Source organism: Epinephelus lanceolatus, chromosome 18 (genome assembly GCF_041903045.1).
Source record: "Epinephelus lanceolatus isolate andai-2023 chromosome 18, ASM4190304v1, whole genome shotgun sequence".
Taxonomy (NCBI): domain Eukaryota; kingdom Metazoa; phylum Chordata; class Actinopteri; order Perciformes; family Serranidae; genus Epinephelus; species Epinephelus lanceolatus.
The window spans coordinates 22930579-22954529 of NC_135751.1; the positions used below are offsets into that span (position 1 = coordinate 22930579).

Here is a 23951-nt window from a genome sequence, read left to right on the forward strand (position 1 = left end):
CAAGACTAAAATGGAATATACTAGGCCTGGAATGACCCATTTATTTATTTATTTATTTATTTATTTATTTATTTGTCTGTATCCCTGGAGACAAAGGTGGGCTCAGTACTGTTACATATTAGTCTCCAATTAAATTACAGTCAAGAGAGTCAAGTCAACATCAGATAACTGAACTGTGGCCGGATGTGGGCTAGTTTGCATTAAAAATAAATACCAAGCACTGTCACAACATGTTACGCGATCGGGATTTTATTTTGGAAATCCGCATCGTACATGTGGCGTTTCAGTCCGTGGATCCTTCCAAGAGCGCTGTGCGCCACAATTACCTGTCAGTGTGCCGTGAGCCGGTGCCGAGGCAGACGCGTCTCTCTTCTCTTATTTTATTTAATTAACTTAGTTTATTGTAAAGTAAACAATTTCTGGAATGTGTTTTGCTCATCCTAAACTACGTTACAGGACCGTGATTGCCATGGAGAACCAGCCACCACAAGGATCCAGCGGGAGAGCTTTTACGCATCGCACATCTCGGAGCGTCTGTACAGATAACAGTGGAGAAAAATACAGAAACTGCACAGACTATTAGAGTAACCGCGCTCTGCGTTTGCACTGCACATAATGAGGTACGGATTGGTGGTTCTCACCGCTGGGTTCACAGGTTTGCTCAGCTTCAGCCTCCTCGCTGTGGCTATTGGGACAGATTACTGGTACATCATCGATGTGAATAAACCCAACTGCACAGGTCCGGACGACCTGAGTTCCCATTCTGGACTGTGGAGAATTAATGAAGGTATGTCAACTCAACTAAGCCTGCATGTTATACTCTGTAGTTCAGTGGGTGAGCTGTAATAAAAATAACTTTTGCGCTGCTTCTTAACGTTGAGTAATAATTGAGAAGCCTTTATCATGTGGCATGAACACTGTGGTGCGTAAAAGCCTTGTTCTCAGGTTTGCAAATTCCAGTATTGATCTAGATGTTTACAAAAGATCGATCTAATGTGTAATACATGAGATGTCATTAGGTGTAACATTGTTCATACATTTTTCACGGATCATGGGTCTCCCTTTTACTCATGTTGCTGCCTTACCATGTTCACTGTCAGCAGCAGTCCATGACAGAAGCCATACATGCCTTAATTATTCCTCCCCCCTTCCACTGTTAGGATGGCAAAAACTGCTTGCAATGAATTTTAGTTTTGTGACAGTAATGCACAGCAGAGGTGACATGTCAGTGGATTAAGCTCGGATTAATAAATGAGAAAAAAGGGGCTTTGTGCTGAATTATTAACTCCTCCAAAAGATTTATTTTTAAATTTCACTTTTCACTCAGTGAGTATAATGAACCACACAGTGCCATTGATCCAAAACCTGGCATCTGGAGTTTTTTTCTTTCCTCTCTGTGTAGCAACTGTAACCCCCCTTACATCTGTATCAGCCCCTGCAGGCAGCTGCAGGCGAACATGCAGGAGGCTGTAAAGAGATTCTGAGTGATGCCAGTGACACAGCTGCAGTATAATCTGTTTGCTGGCTGCACAGTTTGGGGTCCCAGATATGCCCCCCACACACAGTTCACACAGTAAATGCCAAATAATGAAATAAAAGATAATGTTTAAAGCTCTTCAAGCTGTTGCACCTGTGACACAAAAGGGGAACATGCACTGACACTGTTATATTATGTATTATATTGGCTGAGCTCACAGGAGCAGCAGAGGTGCAAAGCTGTCACACATGCAGACCTGAGGAAATATGTCACACAGAGGCATCTTTAATTGGCTTGATTCATTTAAGCATGCGCTGTGTTGCATTTCTGAATAAAACTGATCATTATTTGTGAAATTCTATGATAGCAAGTGATGCTGTTTGGTATCCAGGAGTAATTTTCTAGTCCTACAGCTCTGTCCACACATCTTGTCATGTGTAACCTTTTCTCTTGACATTTTCAGGCACAAACATGAGCTCAGTCATCCCTTCTTTCACAGCAAATATGTCCAGCCTGTCAGAAACAGAAAGGCACCTTCTTGGTGAGTGGTTTTGTTTATCAGTTGGCGTAGAAGTTGATAATGGGGTGGATTTAAAATAGTAAGTCAGTGATTCCTGACAAAAGTAACTGATAGATGGAGTTGGCTGATAAGACATTACATCTATAAGCAACAGTGTGCTGTCAAAAATCCAATTCCAGAAGACGTACCTTAAGAAAACATGAACATTTTTGCTAGAGATGTTTTCTGCAACACTCTCTTTTTGCAACTTTGACAGTGAAATACAGTTATAAACTGTCCACAGTGACAGAAGCTATCTTAAGCAAGTCCCGACACTTTTCGAGTTGATTTTCATATCCAGCTGACAATGAGAATGGAAAGTGGTGGCTCCCTGGATGGGAGAAATCAATCTAAAACATCCCAAAGGCTTTTGCAAATGGTTGTACTCAGCAGTACATCCAGCTGACTCGTAGTTAAGACACTTTCACAAAATCACAGCACAGTCTTTTTTGAATCTTTAAGCACACAGTAACCGTTCTGCTTTTGTATGTGCATGTGTGATTGCAGGCTTGCATAAGGTGGTGGTCATCCTGTTGCCCCTCAGCCTGGTCCTGCTGGTACTCGGATGGATCTTTGGACTTGTCAGTTCGTTAGCCTGCAGTCCAAGATTGCTGGCTGGATCTGCATCCTACTTTCTCTGCTGCAGTGAGTCGACACAGATTTTTTTATTATTTTTTTGCTGAGTTTGTGGCAATTACGTGTGATTTGAGTGTAGGCTGAGGTTACAACCCCCTAGAATGGCTCATGACAAAGAGGTCTAACATAATCAGAGTCGGGATGAATGGAAATCAACATCCAATTTGTAAAGAAACAAGCCAGGTCTCCATCAAACAAACCAAATTAATCAAACGAAGTCTACTAATAACAGACTGGTGGGCCGGCATATAACAGCTTGGTTTTGTCAGTATGTGAGTCGTACAGCTAGATAGTGTAGTGTACTGGTGGCACATTGTACACATACAAGTGTGTGTGTGCCTTTGTGTGTAGAAAACCTTAGAAATTCAGTTCCAGCTGCTCTCTCTCACTTCTGATTTACTTGTGATTTAAGGCAACTGCTAAAATCTCTTGCTAACCTTGTCAGACTGAGGGCCATATCTTCCAACTGACTAAAGAGGACTGTGTCTGCAGCTGCATGATACATATCTCTGTGTGGACATTCAAAATCCAATCTGATTTAAAGGAGGAGTGTGTAAGATTTAGTGGCATCTAGTGGTGAGGATTGCACATAGCAACCAGCTGAATTCTCCCAAGTAGAATTCAGTGTTCATTGTTCAGGAGGATTTTAGTAGGAGTTGAATTTTCCACAGAGGTTTCTGTCTGTCCAAAACCAATGGATCAGGGGTTTCATTGATAAAACAATGCGTAGGACCCATACTGAAAATTTACATATAGACAGAAGCCAAAAATGGTTTAGATATATGTATAAAAATATCACCCTCTCATGGCGGTATCTGAATCATCCTCAAGCTCGGGTCCTCTACCAGAGGTCTGGGAGTTTGAGGGTTCTACACAGTATCTTAGCCGTTCCTAGGACTGCACACTTCTGGACTGAGGCTTCAGATGTTGTACTTGGAATCTGCCGGAGCCACTCTCCCAGTTTGGGGGGTCACTGCCCCAAGTGTTCCTCCTACCAAGGGGACCACATCAACTTTGATCTCCCGCATCTGTTCCAGTTGTTCTTTCAACCCTTGATACTTCTCCACCTTTTTGTGTTCCTTCTTTCTGATGCTGCTGTCAGCTGGTATTGCCACATCTACCACCACTGCCCTCTTCTGGTGTTTGTCAACTACTACTATGTCCGGTTGGCTAGCCAGCAGCTTGGTGGTGTGTTCCATTGGGATTTGGGTACTTCGAGTCCATACTGGGTACAGATGCCACTTAGTTGTGCCTCTATGCTGATCCTGCTTGCATCTTACACCCTGCCACTATGTGCTGGATTGTCTCAGGGGCATCTTTGCAAAGCCTGCACCTGGGGTCTGATCTGCTGTGGTAGACCCTGGTCTCTATGGTCCTTGTGCTTAGGGCCTGTTCTTGTGCTGAGATGATTAGTGCTTCTGTGCTTTCTGTCAGTCCAGCATTCTCCAGCCAAAGGTAGGTCTTCTTGATATCGTAGTTTGTTTTGCTTTGCCCTGTTTGTCTATTCCCATCTCCATTTACCCTCGTGTATGCATTGCCTGTTACTACCTTGGTTTCGCAGACAGGCTGCTCCTGCTGTATGTGCTCACCTTTTTTCTCTTAACACTTAATGTGTGCTCACCTTATTCTGCTACAGATGTTCAGGAGGTTTTTACCTTGAGCTGAAAAGTCTGCAGAGATCTTCTCTCCAAAACAAACAGACCTGATGATTAAAACCGGTAAAAGCACAGAATAAGGTAATGGTTTGTTTGCCTGTTCTACAGAAAACATGGCAATCCTTATTTTCGGGTGATTATAAACTAAAGAAAACATACTTATCATATTACATTCCATTTCTGCCAATATATCCCTCTAAATCCTACACACTGTATCTTTAATTGAGTCGAGTTAGGTAATGATTTTTTGCTCACACTCATATTAGAAGGGCGGAGATGGAGATTTTTTTTAAGGAAATAAGGAACAAGACGCTTTTAAACTGATGAGAGCAAACTGTGCACGACTTTCATCTCTTTTTTCGATCTGTTTGTCACATTTTGTGAGTAGACAAAGCATGATTGATTCAAGACACTCTACAATTATGGTAGCGCAACCATCTGTGAGAGATGGGACTCCCATATGTAAAACCACAGTTCTGACACCCTTTACAAAACACCACAACGCTGGAGAATAAAAACTGTTTCTAGTTATGATCTGACAGTTGTCTCGTAGCACCTGTGAGTCAGATTTGCATATACAACATTATGATTACAAGCTGGTTCATGATGAGCCTGAACATGAGTTAAACAACAAACCGCCAAACAATTCTCACTTTGGAGATGGACGTAATTATCAGTATTGATCGCAGCGTGCGGAGTGATTGCTGATCATGATGAAGTGGCACAATTGCAGAGGAGCTTGTCCTTGATTAAAAGATCCAGACACCACCCAGGAATCATCAGTGCATGCTCTCTCATGTCATTCAATTCTTCAAATGGCATCCCCATAAAATATCAACAAAAGGAATTTTTATTTATTTTTGCTAAAATCGAGTGTGATCACACAGAGAGTCCATTAGATAGATTGTGGCCTATTACACAGAATGTTGTCCCGATACTTGGGCAGTCAAATCATGAGCAAACGTCCTCCGAAAAATGTTATTTCGATCTCATCAGGCACAATCTGGACATTTGATGAAACACTTCTAACTACTGCTGTCTGCTGGTTTGTCGGTCTACTACTTAAATCAAGATTTTGGGAGGAACACAGAGAACACATCCTTTTTAATATCTCCCCAGCCTTCACCCCTGCCCCCATTAATAAGCAGCAGAGGACTTTTATTTTGACAAAATGAAAGACATTTACACTATAAATTGGTGCCGAAAACCTCACCAGAAAGCAGAAAGTTAAGTGTTTGATGCTCAAAATGTTCTGATGGGGCCCCCAACTCTTCCAACTTATATGCTTTCTCCAAAGTATTGAAACAAAACATGCACACATGAAATTTTGTAGAGACATTCATGATGCCAAGAGGATAAATCCTACTGAATTTGGTGATTCCCAGCTTTCCTGTGGTGGTATGAATCCAAATCCATGCCAGAGCTGGACCCAGTGTAATTGTCCCTTCCAACAAAAATTGGGACTAATTCATCTCATATCATGCCTAACTTTAGTGGATCGTAGCATATCAGTTATGGAATTAATCTGCAGATGGCCCAATTCAAAATGAGACCAAACCTTTTTATGGATGTCAGTTTTTTGAGCCACACATTTTTAGCCAAGCCTCTGAGTCATCAAGTTCTTTCTCCAGAGACCCTGGGGGATGGGAGCATCGTTGATATATAACAAAGTTCCCGTTACCAGACATGTGCAGTGGCCCAGTACCCTCAGACTTTATCCAAAATTTAAAATCATTGTTATGTTTGTGGGGCTCTTCCAACCTCTACTGAGACTCATTAAAGGACATTTTTAAGCAGATCCGATACTACCACTCCCAGAGAGCCTGTGCCCCTCGGAGCTTTTTAACCCCAACCTAAACCTACTTCTAACCTGAACCCTAAAACCAAGTCTTAACCCTCAAACAGGCCTTTGAAAAAATGAGGACCAACCAAAATGTCCTCACTTTGCAAAAATGTCTGTTACTCTGTTGCATAGATATGTTTTTTAGCATGTACAAGTACACACACACACACACACACACACACTGACTCACATAACAACCAAACACATGATCTCCTCCAGGCTTAAACCTGGCACAGATAATTATGGCTCCAAACATAACATAACACTTGAAAAAAATGTACATACTGTTCACTAAAAGGCGTATTGAAAAAAAAATAAACTGAATTTCCAACAGAAAAGGAGCTCAGAAATAAAACATGAGCATCTTCCTCTTTGATGACATCAAAGAGTCCTCTTTAGCAGAAATGTCCCAGGTATGGTCCACACAGCAAGACAGTCTGAACTGCTACTTCATTAAATGGCAGTGCAAGGATATGCTTTCATCAGAAATACAATAATATCAAGATGTTTTTTTTTCCTCTTCACTGTAGAGGGTTCAGCTATTGAGCATTCACCATAAATAGAATATCCAAGAATGCATTTGATTAGGTCCGAACTCCAAGGGAATGAGTTTGAACCTCGTTTTGGTTACAGTGGAGGTTGGATGAAACAACCTGTCACAGAAGTGGGGGGTCTTATTACTGTATATACTTTGCCATCACTGCTGACAGGCCCAGCCCTCCATATCACACAGAAGGGACAGCTAATTACATGCTTTGCAATGGCCCCTCAGCCTTTCTACATCACAAGACCACAAGCACCTATGCTCTTCCACTTTGAAAACCGCCTCTGATAGACAAAGGAAGGGGTAATGCTCAGCAAAATAATCCGACATAATCCGAATATTGGCACTGGCCCAGTGTTTAAATACATCCACACAAGTGAGTGTTAAATTTAATTAACGTCATTCAGACCACCAGACAATATGATTATGAATATGAATACACTGACATGGATTTTCACCATAAAAATTAAATATCAACTCTAGCCCTTTTTAAATAGGAACTGTGCAAATTTTCAGGAAATCCTAATCAGTCTTCTTTCAGCATTGGCAGTATAAAAATAAAATTGGGGAGTGCGGCAAAATGCCACCTACCTACTTTTGTTTATACAGAATACACCTTTTTCGGGGCAATGGGGGGCGTGAGCACGTGTAGCTCAGCGTGTGCCGTAACCAGTGACGTGGGAGGGAAGCTGCGGCTGGTCAGTCCTTCAGCGATTCTCTCATAAGTCAGCCCGTTCTTCACCGTTCATGTCATTTGACGGTTAATGACCTCTTCGTTTGCGAGAGCAAGGAGGGCACGCAATTCCTTGTCTCCCCAGTTGCTCATCTTTACAGTGTCTGTCAAGTTTGCGTTTCCCTCTTGCTACTAGCTGCTCGCTAATTCCTGCTATCAGCTGTTTCCTGTTTATCCACCTCCAGTGGCTCGCACGTGTGGCCCCTCCCATTGCGGAAGGCTGCCTCGGTCTGTTTAAACCAAAAAAGGTTCCGCCAATATGACTACCCTACGAGGCGGAAAATTGGGCACCTCGGATCAACTCGCCAATCCAGCTCTGTGTGTCTAAACACTCGCAGCTTGCCGGCAAAACAGCCCAACATTCGCCGAAAATCTGGCAGTGTAAAAGGGGCTATAGTGTAATTTAAATATTTCGTACGTATTTTTGGTATGGTACCTTTGGAACCAAAAGTAACCCTTCAACCATGGACCTTACCATTTCCATCGCAAACAGTATTCTTTCATGTGAGTGGAGTTGTTGTCACTCACTGATTCGTCCAGCACTTTATTAGTCTGCACCTTGTTTATTGTCTTCATAAAGGGGTTGTATTTACATAACATTTTCAAAGCAAATAAAACAGGCTGCAGTGAGAGTCTTTCTCGGTGGGATATCTAAAAATAGTGGTTTGTGTATTTAGTCCTACTAAGGCAAGCTCAGGGGTTTAGTGTTGCCAGAGCCCACAATGCTCCACAACACTTTTTATCTCTCCCAGTTTGGACTGGGATATATGCAGTTCACATAATCCAGTCAAAATTAGTATATGTTTTTAAATGCTTGAAGATCCACCCATTACTATAAGTGTATGTCATCCAAAAGAGACAATAAAACTAAAGCTATTGACCAATCAGCAGACTGCAGTGTTCACACCTCCACCTTTTAGTACCAGATCTGTGTGCTAGGTACCCCAACAGAGGGGCGGCCAAAAATGGGGACGGTACAGAACGGTTCCATTGGTACCATCCACAAATTCTCACAGTGGAAACCAAAAAAAAGAAGCGCACCGAGATGAACTGAACCATACTGTACTGCTCGGTGGAAACGGGGCTTTGGTGTTAACTGTAACAAAAGTACACAGTATTGACCTCGGATCTCTCTTTTACACCCCAAGGGTTAAGGTCGAATGTATACACTCTAAAAATCACTTTATATTTCTGATTGTCCTCCTACAAACCTGTTAAAGTTAATTGCAATAAATCATTGTGAAAGCCAAAAGTTTATCAAAACAACTTCCATTGTTCTAAAGACTGTAAGGGATCAATTTAGTCTTACACAAGTTCATTCCAGCTCTCCTAAAACTACACGTGGTTATAGAAAGAAATAAAGCCACATTTAACAATGCAAACACAGTTTAGGCCAGAGGCATAACATTATCTGAGCCATATGCACTCTGTAAATCTGCAGTATCAGCTTTTATAATATTCATCTCTTCTCTCTTCTCTTATTCATCTACTACTTTGTAGGCACAGTCAGTGTTCACTGAAATTGAAATGAAACTGAAGTTTATCGACAAGTGGGTATGCCAAAAGTTATTTTAAATATCACTGGATGTTCAGCCTTAATTGAACTGCAGATGGCCAGACCTCTCCTGCATATCATTCGGCTTCACCCAGTTAGATGAGAAAATGTCTTTATGCACTCAGCCACCTTACCACAATCCACATTACTCAGTCTAAATGGTTTTATTGGTCTATTTACTCTGTTTAAATGGTGATGTCTCTCAGTGATCAGCTTAGACTCTCTGCCTGGTACGGAAACAGCACCAAACAGGACCGCAAGGCCCGGCAAAGAGTGGTTTGTTAAGCTAAACATACTATAGGAGCTGCTCTACCCTGCCTGAAGGATGTTTACACCAAAGTAAGGCCAGGAGAATCATTAAAGCGCTCAACCACTCGGAAAACTGCTTTTTCTCCTTTTTGAGTTTCGGAAGAAGGTGCCAGTTTCCCCGCAGTTCACAAACTCAAGGGGTCCACATTGTTCCAACGTTGATGTTATAAGGTGTCTGCACAAAGTTGTACATCTGGACCAGGGACGCCTCACAGGACAGGTTGAACACAAAGTGGGATTTCAACAGTTCATCAAACAGAGCTAGGGAGCTGGTTTCGTGTCAGCGGATGAGCCGTTTGTCCATAATGATGAAGAAAGTGTCAGTCGTGTTCTTTGTTCTGCCCACAGCAAGGAGGTACAGCTGCTGACTCTCTTCCCCTTGGGTCGTCATCAATTCTGCAACATGACTGGAAAGCACAAAATATCAAAATGAGACAGTTATGGTTACGGGGTGAAAACTTTTGATGAAAGCATGCCTCGATTGCTTAATTAAAAAACAGCGAACTACTTTTGCTTCTCAAGTGCTGCCTAATGTGTAATGATGCATACCTTAAATATCTCTAGACTGAATTATATTATATAGCATTAAAAATCTAGTTCATCTTGGTTATCCTCAGGATGATGAGCCCCAATAATCAATACATAAAAAGCTGCAGGACAGTTTCTAAATTAAAATCCAATTTGTAAAAATGCACAAGTTTGTTTTCACCCCATAGACGTCTCCCTCAAGCTGCAGGATGCCTGCGCTTTGGTGCTTGTTGTCAGGACCTGATGCTGAGGATGGACTAACAGGTCCCTGGCCTCTGTCCCATGAGCTCATCCTTCAGCCACCAGGGTTTAGATTTGCTACCTTTTTTTAGCATCATTGAAGTTCCCCTGTGATATGCAAGTTAAAAACATAACAGTGAAACAGCCAAAAATGTTAAGGACCTGAGTGTTTATCAGGGGGCAAATACGTACTTAATCTTTATTGCAATGACAATGCTCTAAATTTTATGAACCCTCAATGTCTCACAAGCACACAACACACCAAATTACTGAATTAAAGAAGGCATCGTTCAGAGTGCAACAATCCCCAAAGCATTCCTCATCCTCTAACTTCACGTAGGGATCCTTCTGTTAAAGAGAATTCAAAAGCCTGCAGTAGAGAGGTGACATTTCTCTCACTAGTTGGCCTACTGCACCTGTTAATTATGTGAAATTTAAATGTCAAAGAAGCTGCACTTTAGAAACCAAGACATCCTGATCTCTGGCAATCATCAGTAAAACATGACCATCTCGTCCTACAAGAGACGTAACAGAGTCCATCAGGGATTTTTTGTTTGTAGGCTCCTGTCCAGCTCCTGTTTTACTGTGGCAGTGCTGTGTTGCCTTTCATCAACGCCACAGAGTGTTTCCATCTGCCTACCTGTTATTGGCTGCAGCTCAGAGAGTGTTGGCAAGACGCCTCACGTGTCCATGTGTGTGCGTTCTGTTCACCTACCTGTTGGCTCCTCAATTCTACGTCTGGCGTCTCATTTATAAACATTGCATATGCACAAAATGAGTCCTGAAAGAGGCGTACGCCACTTCCCACGCAAAAGATGTGATCATAAAAAATAGACTTGATGAGAGAAACTTTCATCGATGATCACAAACATCTTGGAGACAGGAAATTGGGGACGCAGAAGGAGAGCTGGAAGCCTGATTGTAGAAATTGTTGTTGGTTCCGAAACCTCTGCCTCTTCAACCACGTCCCCTGCCTGCCCCTTTCAGGTACCGTCACCCCCCGACACACTGAACTGTATTGGTCTGTGGGTTCATGGCCTCGTTTCTTGGTTCAGCCCGGTTTGAACCTCAAGCCTGAACCCCAGGGACTGTGTAGGCTTCCAGCCTGAAGAACAAACTGTTACATTTGTCACTTCATCTGCCCACGTTCCTGTTTCGCTTGTGTCTAAATTTAAGGTTATTACCAACTATGAATCCCATGAATTTATGTCACCACTGCATACTGTATCCATCATGATGGCCTTTTGTAGTCTCATTTAGCCACTTGTTAGCAACCGCCTTTTTTTAGGACAAGTAAAGGCTTCAAAATTCACAAGTAGGGTATTTGATGACGTATTATATTGTAAAAGAAAATATGAAAATCTCTTAAGCTTACATTAATCAGCTTTATTTCAGGCATTTAGCCAAAAACAATATAAAAAAATACATTCATTTTGAGACAACGGAACCAGAAGCGCAACTCATATCTGGGTTTTCGGGCTCATTCCTGAAGCACGCTATTGACAGAGGTAGCCTAATACTTCGGGTCAGATTCATTATAGTGGGATTAAATTACATTTACCTGTAAACTGAAAGATATCTTCAATAATGAGATTTCTTTCTACCTCATTTATTTCCATACATTGGATCACAACACTGGAAAGTGTCAGCTTCAGTGTAATATTACCAACAAAGCACAAACTTTTGCAGCCTCTGATTTAGAATTGCTTGTTCCAGGACAATGAGATCTGGCTCTGTCTCTCTGCTGATGGTAATAGCCCATTTTTTGAGGAGCAGGGCAGCTTATCTGTGAGAGAACTGGATCTTGAATGGCCTAAACACAAAACACAAACACAAAGACAACTTCAAGGAATAGTTTAATTGTTGGGACCTACCTTTGTTTGCTACTTTGCATAGGGAACACAAACTTGTCATTTTTACACTCCTGTTTGTGCACCGATTGAACAAACAGGACATAATGTGATTGGTGATCTTTAGGAGGTGGTGGTGATGGGCAGATTCCTCACCACATTTGGCCATAGTCAGGTTCGCTGCTTCCCCCTGCTTCCATTCTTCATGCGAAACTAATCGTCTTCTGGAAGAGAGTGAAAAAGCACATTTCCAGAAATGTCATACTTATGCATTAGAGGAAAGAGCTCTGCTTTTTCGTCAGTGGCTTTGGCACATCCATTAGGGCCTCCTGCAAAAATATATCCTAGCCAAGAGAGCAAACAAACAATGGTTTATGGAAACAAATTTCCCCCCTGACAATGATTGAAGATTATATTCTCCATAATGAATGCACTTAGCTTCCAACTACTCACCTTCAGTGATGAAGTATAAGAATCCAGGCTTCAGTCTGATGCATCTCTTCCCTTTTTTACTTCATCTTCACCAACATGTTTCCATCTTCATTTTCTAAGCTCTGGGGACAAAGCAGTTTTAGCAGGTTATGTAGCTGTTATGAATTTCCTCATAGAGGTTAATATTTTTTCATCAGAAATGTTGTGTAACCTTTGCTCACAGTAATGTGTTCGAGTGTCTTGTTTTGATCGAGAAGAGATAAAGAATTTGAATTTACTTTGACAAACTGTTTGGGTTTTTTTTATTAAGAGGTGAACTGCACATCACTGTTGCATTATATAGTTGTTTACATGATGTCCGTTTGAGAGCAGCCAACAACCTTTTATTCTATTACATAGAGAAATTCAAATTAAGTCTATTCACTATAAGCTGTTGACAGGAACGTTAACTGTTTAGCCGTATTTGCTTAATGCAGCAGCAACATATAAAAATCAACCTGATGGTAAATGATCATCATGTTACTTTTAAAGTAGATCAGAGCAAAACAGACCTTGTCTCGATACAAATAGAGTGCTCCAGGAAGGACGTATTTCTGTAGGCTGACATGGAAGTTAGCATCTACCTGGTTCCTTTGTCAAAAAGCCAAAGGGATTTTTCCATTTGATAACATGAATGGAAGACAGCTAACCAAAAACCATTCAGAAAACCCACAAATCTGGGACAAGGGAACCAGGAGTGCTAAAATGCGAACTCATTTCCGGGTTTTAGGACTCACTTCTTGACCCCTCTGTTAACACCAGACTGCAGCTTCCATCCTTTACCATTGGACGGCTGCATCAGTGGTTGGTAGCTTACCTATAGCCACTGCTAATTATATCATTCCTCAGTCAGCTAATGTTTAATATATAATGCAATATTTTAAATGAACCTGCTGTGGTAGTTCTTATATATTTCATGTTGTGGCCCACTATATCAGAGAGTTAACTGAAGGGGTAAAAGCCAAGTCCGGCCACAGGTTGACTCCCAACCACAGCGAATTCACGAATCCAAGGATAGCAAAGGAATGGCCTGCCTTACTCTGCCTCTGATTGGCTTGCCCTGACATTCTTCCCTTAAGTGTAACCAATCCCACTCCTCTTGCCTAAACCTCACCCATACAATCAACGAAGACAACAAGTACTAGCCAATCATAGAGAGTATAGGGCGGGACATTCCTTTGCTATCGTAGGATTCACAAATTTGCTTCCTGCAGCAGTCTGCTTAAAACAGCATAAATTGTACTTAACACAATCAGTGCTTGTGATTTAGCCAGTTTATTTTGACAAGCTATTGATTTAAAATAAGAGGCTTTTCCTCACCTCATGTGCTGCAGCAGGTGTGACCACCAGCACCCTAAAATTACATTTGACTTTAAACTTGCAGACTCCTTGTATTGTGCTTTTTCACACATGTTCCAGTGTCATGTTTTGCCTCGATATATTTGTGTTGTCGCTTTTTCTCGTGGGTGCCTCCTGCTTGCAGCCTTTTTATAAAGCCCCGACCTCACCTGAGCACTGTCGGGATACACGGCCATACTTGTTTTGTGTGTGTGTGTGCGTTTAAATGTCACATTGGCACTAATGTCAATGACAAATTCCAGGTCTTACCCGACAAATTAGAGCTGAACTTACATTGCATCAGTCCAAGGTGGAGTACACAAAGACTAGATATTCAATTAACTCTGAACAGGGGCAGGTGAGCAAAGTCCAATCAGCTACATCAGTGTAGAAAACAACACCCCTGACACAAGACAACTCAGATGCACTCCACACCCCAAAAATGGCCTATTCCTGAGTAAGAAATGTGAGTATAAGAGAAAGCATATCCAAACAAAATCCAATCTAAAAACAAGTTTATTGTTGAGCCTTGTATCAATTCGTCTTTGAAAATTCACATCATGCACTGCAGCACTGATTCATTTGGCCTCAGGTCTGATGTTGCAGCTCAAGGCTCCTTTAAAAAGCTACCTTTACTCCATTAAAATTTTGAAATTTTTAGTGCTTCTCTAAGTGAGCATAAAAGATGTTTAACAAATCCGTAGTATGGTATTGGTGCGGTAAGAGCGCAGACCTCACATGAACTCCACGGGAGCTACAAAAAGTCATACTGTACACAGAAGACTATACATAATGGATGGACTGTAGAGGAGAGCTAAAGGTTAAAGCATGTCCAGGTAAGAGCACTAATCAACTGCAAGGGGAGTGTAAGACAGACTGTGTTCATAAGGGCTTGTATAGGTATTTACTCCATTTGTTCCCAGCAGACTACAATACCAGCTGTAGTTTAGGGGCTGTTGGTGAAATATGAGAGGGGGAGAGGCAATGAAAAACTGAGGAGGCACTTCTTAAGCACATGGTAGGGAGTATCTGGCTTAGATGAGGGGCAATTAAGCTTTAGTTGTATTTTGTGTTCATTTTAAATACCCTTAAGAAAATGTGTGTTTTCTGTTAAGAAAAAATAGCAAAATTACACCATTTGTCATAGCCAGAAACTCATTCATTCATTCATTTTCTGTAACCGCTTATCCTGTTGGGGGTTGCAGGGGTGCTGGAGCCTATCCCAGCTGCTATTAGGCAAGAGGCAGGGTACACTCTGGACAGGTCGCCAGACTATCACAGGCCTGACACATAGAGACAGACAACCATTCACACTCACATTCACACCTGTGGACAATTTAGAGTCATCAGTTAACCTGCATGTCTTTGGACTGTGGGAGGAAGCCGGAGTACCCGGAGAAAACCCACGCTGACATGGGGAGAACATGCAAACTCCTCACAGAACAGCTTCCCCACCCCTGGTTCGAACCCCTCACCCCGGGTTCGGACCAGGAACCCTCTTGCTGTGAGTCGATGATACAAACCACTGAACCACTGTGCATTCCTATAGCCAGAAACTGTGAACACAATGTGAAAAAATCATCACATTGTCAAATCACTGATGGTCTTTAAACACATCATTTTTGATTAATTATTTCATCAAGAAACTAGTGATATTTCATTAAAATCACTATATGCAATGTTATGTCTCATTTAAAAATGTCACCAAAAAATAAATGAATAGATAAATGAACATTTGCACTAACCAGATCCTGTAAAAGATATTATATTTTGCACTTCTGCAGGCATGACAAAATATATGTTCTTACAGTTTTTCTGGGGAAATGGTCATTACGTTCACATTTTACTGACTCCAGCTGTGTGCATGCTGTGATGTGATTAAATGTTGTGGGTTTTGTGTGACTGTTGCACATCAATATTCAGCTGAAGTGCACACACGGCTTGTGCGATGATGTGAATTTTAAGGTGGATTTGCATTATTTTGCTTAAGAAATCAACTGTTTGTTCGGGTGATAACTCTCCCCGTGGTGTTTGCTAATTGCATCAGCTCCATGTGAATATACAAAAACATGGTTATTTTTGGAGGGTTATGCATTTTCACTCAATCACTCAGGGGGGCTCAAGTCCAGGGAGGTTCAAGATTAAAAAAACAAACAAGCAAAAAGATCACAGCCACCCCCATCCTCTGATAAATGAAGTACAGTCCCTTAAGATTAAGTCTAAGTGAAAAGGATTTGCTCGCCCTCTATGAAAGGGACATCTGCAGAACCCGCTGTGTCTCCCGTAGCACTGCTGATGATAGCTGTACTTGCTAACCTTTCATTCTTTCTTTCGCTCTCTCTACCTTCTCTGGTGTGCTCACCTGCCAATTAGACACACAACATGATAGACTTTAAGAGACAAAACCACGGTTGTGATTTCAAATGACCATCTGCAATTAACAGAGGTTAATTGCAGATGACTGTGCGGCATGTAGTGTTTCTGCCCTCTGTAGTGCCACAGTAAAGGTCAGTCTGAAATGCCCATGTAGTGATGACTGCTCGGTATTTAAAGTGATTTTGGGGTTGGCATTCAGTGATATGGTTTCTCCTGTCAGTGCACCTCTGCAGCCATTTTTATGCAAGACTCGTCTGTTAGGGAACTCAAGGAATAATAAAAACGTGCACAGTAGAAACTTCATACTTGCACCACAGGTTCCTGCTGAGTAAATCATTGTTTTATATTTAAAAGCACCTTATTGGAGTAATCTGAATATGAATGAGAAAAATGCTTGTCTTGAAGCTGCTTTAAATAGTTAATGCTTTAAGTGTTTCTCATTAATGGACTTGTATTATCTAGTATGATCCACTGAGTTAAATGAAGACAATTAAGTTGGAAAATGATGATATGCTAATTAATGTATTATCACCTCAATGATCTCATTGTGAGAACTGGGCAAGTATAATACATCATGAGGATTATGGTGTTTGATAAGCTGAGACGGTTCTTGTACTTGAAGAATTCTTTACAACGATCCCTTACGATGGATCCGTTTCTATGTTACAGGCACAAATCTGGAAGGTTTTGTTTCTCCACTGATGCCAGCTGTCTGTTTCTGTGCACCAACAGGTCTTTTCACCCTGTCTGGGGTCAGCATCTACATCAAATACTCCAACCTGGCCATGGAGGAGTTTCAGCGGATCGTGCCCCCAGAGAACCTTGCCCATGTGCACGTGTCCTTCGGCTGGTCCTTAGCCATAGCCTGGCTCTCTTATAGCCTGGAGGTGGCCACCGGCTTGCTGCTCATGCTGGCTGCCAGAATAACTCAGATGAAGGGACGCTATGACTCTGGTGTCGCCATTGCTATGCTATAGATTGTTATTTGATGTCCAGGTGAATGTTACTGAAGTGTAATGAGAGAAAAAATCTGCTCTGTTTTTCTGAATTAACAAGACTGTTACTGTAAAACTGCAGTTAGTAGCCCGGGCAATTGTTTGCTTAAAACACTTAACTTAACAGACTATATTTTGGACAGGTGTCTATTACCCCTTTTCAACAGGCATGGATTGGCTTGGCTTGTCCCCCATTATTTTGTTGCATATAAACTTTCTTTGTGAAGCACCAAAATAAGGAAATGTTGAGTTTTCGAGCAGCAGCTTCACACAACATCTAATAGGGCTGATAGCGATGAACGTTAATGACATTAAAGGGAAATTTCGGTTTATTTCAACCTGTCTCCTATCGTCCTAAATTTGTTTCAAGTGACTAGTGACATAGAAATAATAGTTAGCATGTTAGCCGTTAGCCTAGATACAGCTGTAGCGTCAGACCTGTTAAAACGTAAGTGAACGGGCAACCTTCAAGTGCAAAGTTAGTCCACTAAACAAGCTTTTTTTCCACAAAGACCGCCTCATATCATTAGGATACATGTCAGAGAACATATAGAAAACGACATGTAAACGTGTTGTCTTACCTTACCGGTGTGCTGCCATGTTTGTTTATCCCTCTAGCTCTGCTTTCCAAAGCGCGGCCGAAATATCGCGAGAACAAACAGCAATCTCATAGCGTGCCTGAACAAGCAGCAACAGCTGGAAAGCAGAACCAGACAGTAGCCTGAAAAGTTCATTCATTTATTTTATGAAAGATTTATAGAATAATGGCTGACTTTTTGCCAGACTTCGACTTTGTGGAGGAGGAATTTGATTTTGCAGAGCTTGATGGCCGCCCTTATTTATTTGAGCCAGAATACACTGACGAAGAGCTTCTGAAATTGAAGAATGGAGGAGGAGAGACAGAGAGGCGCAACAGGTAGAGGACGAGAGAGGAGGAATGGCTGCGTAGCTCTGGAGATTGGTGGTGTACCTGTGAATGCTGTGCCCCAGTGCCCACAGAAGAGGAATGCCTCTGTTGCAAGGAATGGGACCGGTTGCAGCCTTATTTTCAAGGTCTGGATGTGACCGAGGACGAGACACCTCCACCTGGAGTAGCCTAACGTTAGTATCCAGCTGGGCTTTATCTAGAGCTGGCGAGATATATTTCGGCTGCGCTTTGGAAAGCAGAGCGAGAGGGATAAACAAACGTGGCAGCACACCGGTAAGGTAAGACAACACGTTTACATGTCGTTTTCTATATGTTCTCTGACATGTATCCTAACGATATGAGGCGGTCTTTGTGGGAAAAAAGCTTGTTTAGTGGACTAACTTTGCACTTGAAGGTTGCCCGTTCACTTACGTTTTAACAGGTCTGACGCTACGGCTGTATCTAGGCTAACGGCTAACATGCTAACTATTATTTCTATGTCACTAGTCACTTGAAACAAATTTAGGACGATAGGAGACAGGTTGAAATAAACCGAAATTTCCCTTTAAACATGAAAGTAAAAACAGGACGCAGGAGAGAAACTAAACTCCAAACCACAGAGATTCAGTTAGAAGCCACAAAAGTACTGAGAGCTGAACACACAGAGACTTTGAAAAGCGCCTCTCTCTGGTCTCTCTCTCTCTCTCTCTCTGGAAATGCAATTAAATTGCTTATTTAAACCAGTATGAATATCACTTGTATAAAAATTAGGCCTCAGATAAAATATCAGTTATGAATCATTCATTTGATCTAGCTCTGACAGACAGCACATCAAGGAGAAAAAGAGTTACGACACTCGTTTTACAGCAACCCAGCACACCGACACAACACCACTTTGTCCTGTTAAAGCAATACTCACAACTTGGATTAATTATCATGAAAAACCCTTTGATCTGAGGACTCTTACAGACCAAAGGAATACTAATAACATACCGGGTAATTGAGAAATGGACACATAATTGGACTTCATGGCCGCTTCAGAGGTAGAGAGTCACCACCTTTTTTCCCCTGCCTTTCTTGTTTACCCTGCTGGTAAATCTGAATAAATTATTCTTTGGTGCTCATGGTTTCAGTAAAATGAACTTAATGATTGACTTGTGGAGAGTTTAACTGAGCTAACAATGTGTAGCATGTCCATATTGACAAAAGTTCAAACTATTATATTTATATGGACGATCTAAGCAGCTAACTAACAGAAGCCTAGTGGATAGCCACCAACCTGGTTTTATACATCCAAGGAACTTCTATAAAAATGAACTGCTTGGCAACCAGGCTGGGTGTCTAATTGAGACAGGTGTGTATATGTCAAAATATGTAGCTTCACCGTGCAGGTAAAAGGGACTGGGCATTTAACTGAAGATTTACAGTAATTTTGAATTCCGTAAAAAAGTTTTCATGGAAAAAACCTGCTATTATATTACAGGATAATAATTATTTTTAATTCAGAAGAACAAAAATTTGCGAGATTTTTATCTCCTCAATTCAGAAAAACAGATTTGTTTTCAATCATTTTTTTCTCAGAATTCTAAAAAAAAATAAAAAAATCTTGTTAATTTATAAAAAGGAGCAGATTTTTTTCCATTTCTTTTTTTTTTACTTGAAATTTTCCATTCATTCAGAAAAACCAGCCAATGCGTCCTGCCTCCATAGAGTGTAAAAGCCCACAGGAGGGTATGTTGCTGCTGTTATTGTTATTTATTTAGTTTTGGTACTGTACTGTAGAACAGATTTGATATCATCAAGTGGGTCAGTGGCCAAGGCAACAAAATGTAGACGCAAGCTGGATTTACGTAACAGCAGCCACAAACACATAGATTGTGTCTGCTGGCTTATTGTGATGCCAGCTGCCTTTCATCCTCTCACTATCATTTTCTGTCTATTGTCCCACTCCCCACTGTTATAAATGTGGCCACACAAACAGAACAAAGAGGCAAACCATTAAGAGTGCAATTACTGTGGAAATAAGCGCTATAATTTTCTTTCTTTCAGCCTTTTGTTGCTATATTGCATTATATATGCATATAGATAATCATTGTGTTACGTAAAAAATCTGTAAGAGTTTGTGTCCATTTGACTCAGCAGTGGGTTGTCTGTGATGTATGACTTGAAACATGTTTGTAATTTAAAAGAGAGCAGCTTCATCTACAACCCAAATGCAAATTAATCGCCCTGCGGTGTGAAAGTAGGCCAAAGGAGAGATGTTCAAAGGGACATTTTCATTTCACACATGCTACAGGAATCTTTTCAGGATGACTTCTGCACGTCCTCTATACCCATATGTGTACTGCATTTAAAAATGATGCACAGCAGTGGATCGGGGTATTTCATTCAAGTGAAAACATTGCTGATCCTGCAGCAGAAAAGCACTATGGCGATGGAGCCACCTCGACTGCAGCACACCGTCGGGACAGATGCTGTATTGTTGATCCATGTGTTAGAGAAAAATTAGCATTTTACAGCTTTTGAAAAGTCGTTTGGCCAGTGTCAAAGTTAAGACAATGTTGGCTTGTTAGTTTCAGAGGAAATATTATTTTGTGCCTTCTGCTGACAAACCTCCTACAGTATCCCCATCCTACTGGTAAATGCATTAATCATGGAAACAGGACTGAAGGTAAATGCACTCATGGGGATCGTGCAAGCTGTTTTCAGCAGTACAGAACGCGCGTGTTGCTGCATGCTTTGCAGTAGATAGCAACTGGATGTTGTGATATTCTGTCTGTGCTGTCCACTTCTAGGAATGAGACTTCTCCTCTCTGCATACTGGCAGTAAAAAAGAACAAATGCAACACATAGCACTTTGTATTGCTGTAAAACGTATTGTGTTGTTCCCTTTTCATGATCAGAACAAACCGTGCTTATGCTTTCCGAAGTTAACAGCTTAACTTTTTTATTAACTGTGAGAGAAAAGTAATGAAACATCAATCCAGCTGTAGCGTGGGTGCATACTGTATGTGGGCAATAGAAAAAGGCCACATTGATCAAATGCTTTTAAATGTCAGTGACACACTCTGTAATCAAATTGTGCAAATATCCTGAGGATTATTGTGTTGTGAGACAATAAGACCATCTAAAACATTGTGATTATATGCTTGCTCATGCACTGTATATTTGTTTTACGGGTTGTGTATACAATACAGCTCTGAGACAACACGTCTTGCAGTTACTAGAATACCTAAACGCCATGCCTTGGGATGAATTGGGACTGCCTCTGGAATGTAAATGAAGCACATCGGGAGACAGGCCAGACAGAAAAACGATTGTGTAAAAATTGCTGAAGACATCCTGAGAAGAATTTAGAGTTGTTTGACCAATATGTTGCAACACTGCTGTCTATAAAACTTAAATTTGCACATTCAAACTGCTGCAGATGTGGCAACAGTGGGTCATAACGCTCAGTGCGTTACAACCTTTTATGTAGGTGATATTTTGTAAAAGGTGTGAATGTGCTGATAAAAGACGTGAAGAGGATATCAAGGTAAAACGATGCAGGTTCCAACGCTTCCAAAACAGCGTTTGCATTTAATGCAAATGCATTTTATAGAAAATAAAAAGTGCATTTAAAAGGAAACTCATCTAGAATAGTGAGAAATATGACACGTACTAAAAAACAGAATAATATACAAAAGAAAGACTCCACAGGGTGCTCATTAAACAGTAATCATCCTACAATACTAGCAGCCTGGGGCATCCATAAACTAAGATTCAGGCTTTACTGTACCACTGGCTGCACAGAGATCATTCTGTATGTTAAAGTGTGTTGAAGCACAGATATAATGAGAGCTTATTTATCCACTGAGCTCTTCTGATAAGGCCTGTTTCCCTTTGGTATGTTCAGTAACAACTTTGTCACAGCCTGAGTGTGAGAGCCACTAAAGCTGATTAAAATGTCTGTGTTGATATGACATAAAGGTTTGGATGTTATTTAAGTTCACACAGAAGTTTCTGTATATTTTGAACAGTGTATGGTAGCGGACTATACTTAAGCTATGTTTATATATACTTTATTTATATATGTTAAAAAGCAGGCACAAGTTATTTAGGCAGCTTAGCGTGCATGAGAAAAGGAGAGTGTGGTCGTGCGGAAAAGACGGCATGAAGTTTGTGTTGATGTGGATCGTAGTGTTTAAGTCTAACAGGGTCAATTATACTGCAGTAATATGTGTGACAAGTCAAATGTACATTCATAGTGTTGAGTATTATTCATTCATTCATTCATTTTGCTTATCCTGTTGGGGGTCGCTGGAGCCTATCCCAGCTGTCACTGGGCGAGAGGCAGGATACACCCTGGACAGGTCACCAGACAGGGCTGACACATAGAGACAGACAACCATTCATGCCCACATTCACACCTACGGCCAATTTAGAGTCACCAATTAATCTGCATGTCTTTGTACTGTGGGAGGAAGCCGGAGTACCTGGAGGAAACCCACGCTGACACAGGGAGAACATGCACACTCTGCACAGAAGGGCTCCTCCACTCTGGCTTGGAACCCCCCACCCTAAACCAAAATTTGTTTCAGTTGTTATTACCTGACATGCTTAGGCCTCTGTACTCAATATGTGGAACTTTTGATATTCAGTTCCTATACCCCTACGTTCACCTTTGGGGGTACCCCACCTATAAAGGGGTGTCTCCCGCCTTGCCTCTCCCCTTTTGCTGCTGTACTCTGTGGGAGAGGTAGCGTCATTGCTGTTCTAGCACTGTTGAGCTGTTTATAAGTTCATTTTATGCTAACATAATCTTGTGTCACTTGATTTGTGAAGGGGCTGGAGTTTGTACGGTTGTGTTTCATTGTGCTAAATTGAATGTAAGATGGCCCTTTTGCTGTTGTGCTCTGTGGAAGAGGGGCTGGAGTTTGTACGGTTGTGTATGATGGAGGATTTTGTTTTGCCACTTGCTGTCAGGAGAGGAATAAACGGCGATCGCCTCTGAAGATACCCACAGTCTGGGCCTCTTTATATCTACACAACACAGACATCACTGGAGTCCACCGGTTACAGATGTGTAACAAAGGTAATACGTGAGAACATATAGACATACAGTAGGACATTGAGTCGGTAGTGGACATTGAGTCGGTAGTGGACATTGAGTCGGTAGTGGACTGTACAAGATGTGATTTTGGAAGGACAATAAACCTTGTTAGGCTTTTTTTCTGCTCATGTGAGCACTGGATCTCCAGAACAGAAACAGAAAAACAAGTCAAAACTGAGACACCTCACAAACTAGGTGGCCAAGGAACTGTGTGATGTTGAAACAACCGTTTCAAGACCACTTTTTGCAGGATCAAAATTATGTTGATAAACTGCCTGATACACATGAGGGGAAAGGTGGATCATCAAAAAATTCTAATTATTATTATTATTTTTTTCCGTCTGGATAAAGAAAGCTCAGGGAAAAGGAGGTTTAATTACACACAAGAACATTTAGAAGTTGCAAGCCAAAATGTGAGGTGCACTGAGTGTGTTTTAAGTGGAATTTTTGACCCTAAGATGTAGACCTGCACTAAACACACTCTAAATTACACCACTCAGCACTGTAATGGGGAAAAAAGTGCAGCAGTCTTTGCTAAGGATGCTCATGGCAGAGATAGACACTGCAGCATTAAAAGGTGTGCTTATGTTTGCCTGAATGTGATTTGCAGCGTGAATTAAAGTACCTCAGCAGCCATTGAATCAAAATCCAAACCATGAAACATTGTGTCCACTCAGCTGTTTGTTTGGCAGCGTCCTGCCTGGTAATCCTGTCTCAGACGGAACAGAGAGCAGAGAGCTATAAAGGAAGGACCGAAGCACAGTGGCTCAGTCTTGCAGCCCTCCTTTTATATATTAGGCCTGCTGAAATCCCATTAAACTTTTATGGAACATAATAATTCAA

The 23951-nt window shown here is 41.4% G+C and overlaps 1 protein-coding gene across 1 annotated transcript; it reads left to right on the forward strand.

Moving 5' to 3' along the window:
* The first annotated feature begins 320 nt into the window (after positions 1-320).
* On the forward strand, positions 321-23014 carry LOC117268989 (transmembrane protein 235). Its single transcript, XM_033645796.2, has 4 exons — positions 321-787; positions 1941-2018; positions 2544-2681; positions 16847-23014. The coding sequence occupies exons 1-4, from the start codon at positions 616-618 to the stop codon at positions 17089-17091; spliced, it is 633 nt and encodes a 210-aa protein (XP_033501687.1). The 5' UTR covers positions 321-615; the 3' UTR covers positions 17092-23014.
* The last annotated feature ends 937 nt before the right edge of the window (positions 23015-23951 follow it).

Bases quoted from the DNA above. Each gene is read 5' to 3' on its own strand.
- LOC117268989 (XM_033645796.2), top strand. From the start codon at position 616: ATGAGGTACGGATTGGTGGTTCTCACCGCTGGGTTCACAGGTTTGCTC. The intron at 788-1,940 runs GTATGTCAACTC...TGACATTTTCAG, and splicing joins ACTGTGGAGAATTAATGAAG to GCACAAACATGAGCTCAGTC. The intron at 2,019-2,543 runs GTGAGTGGTTTT...GTGTGATTGCAG, and splicing joins AACAGAAAGGCACCTTCTTG to GCTTGCATAAGGTGGTGGTC.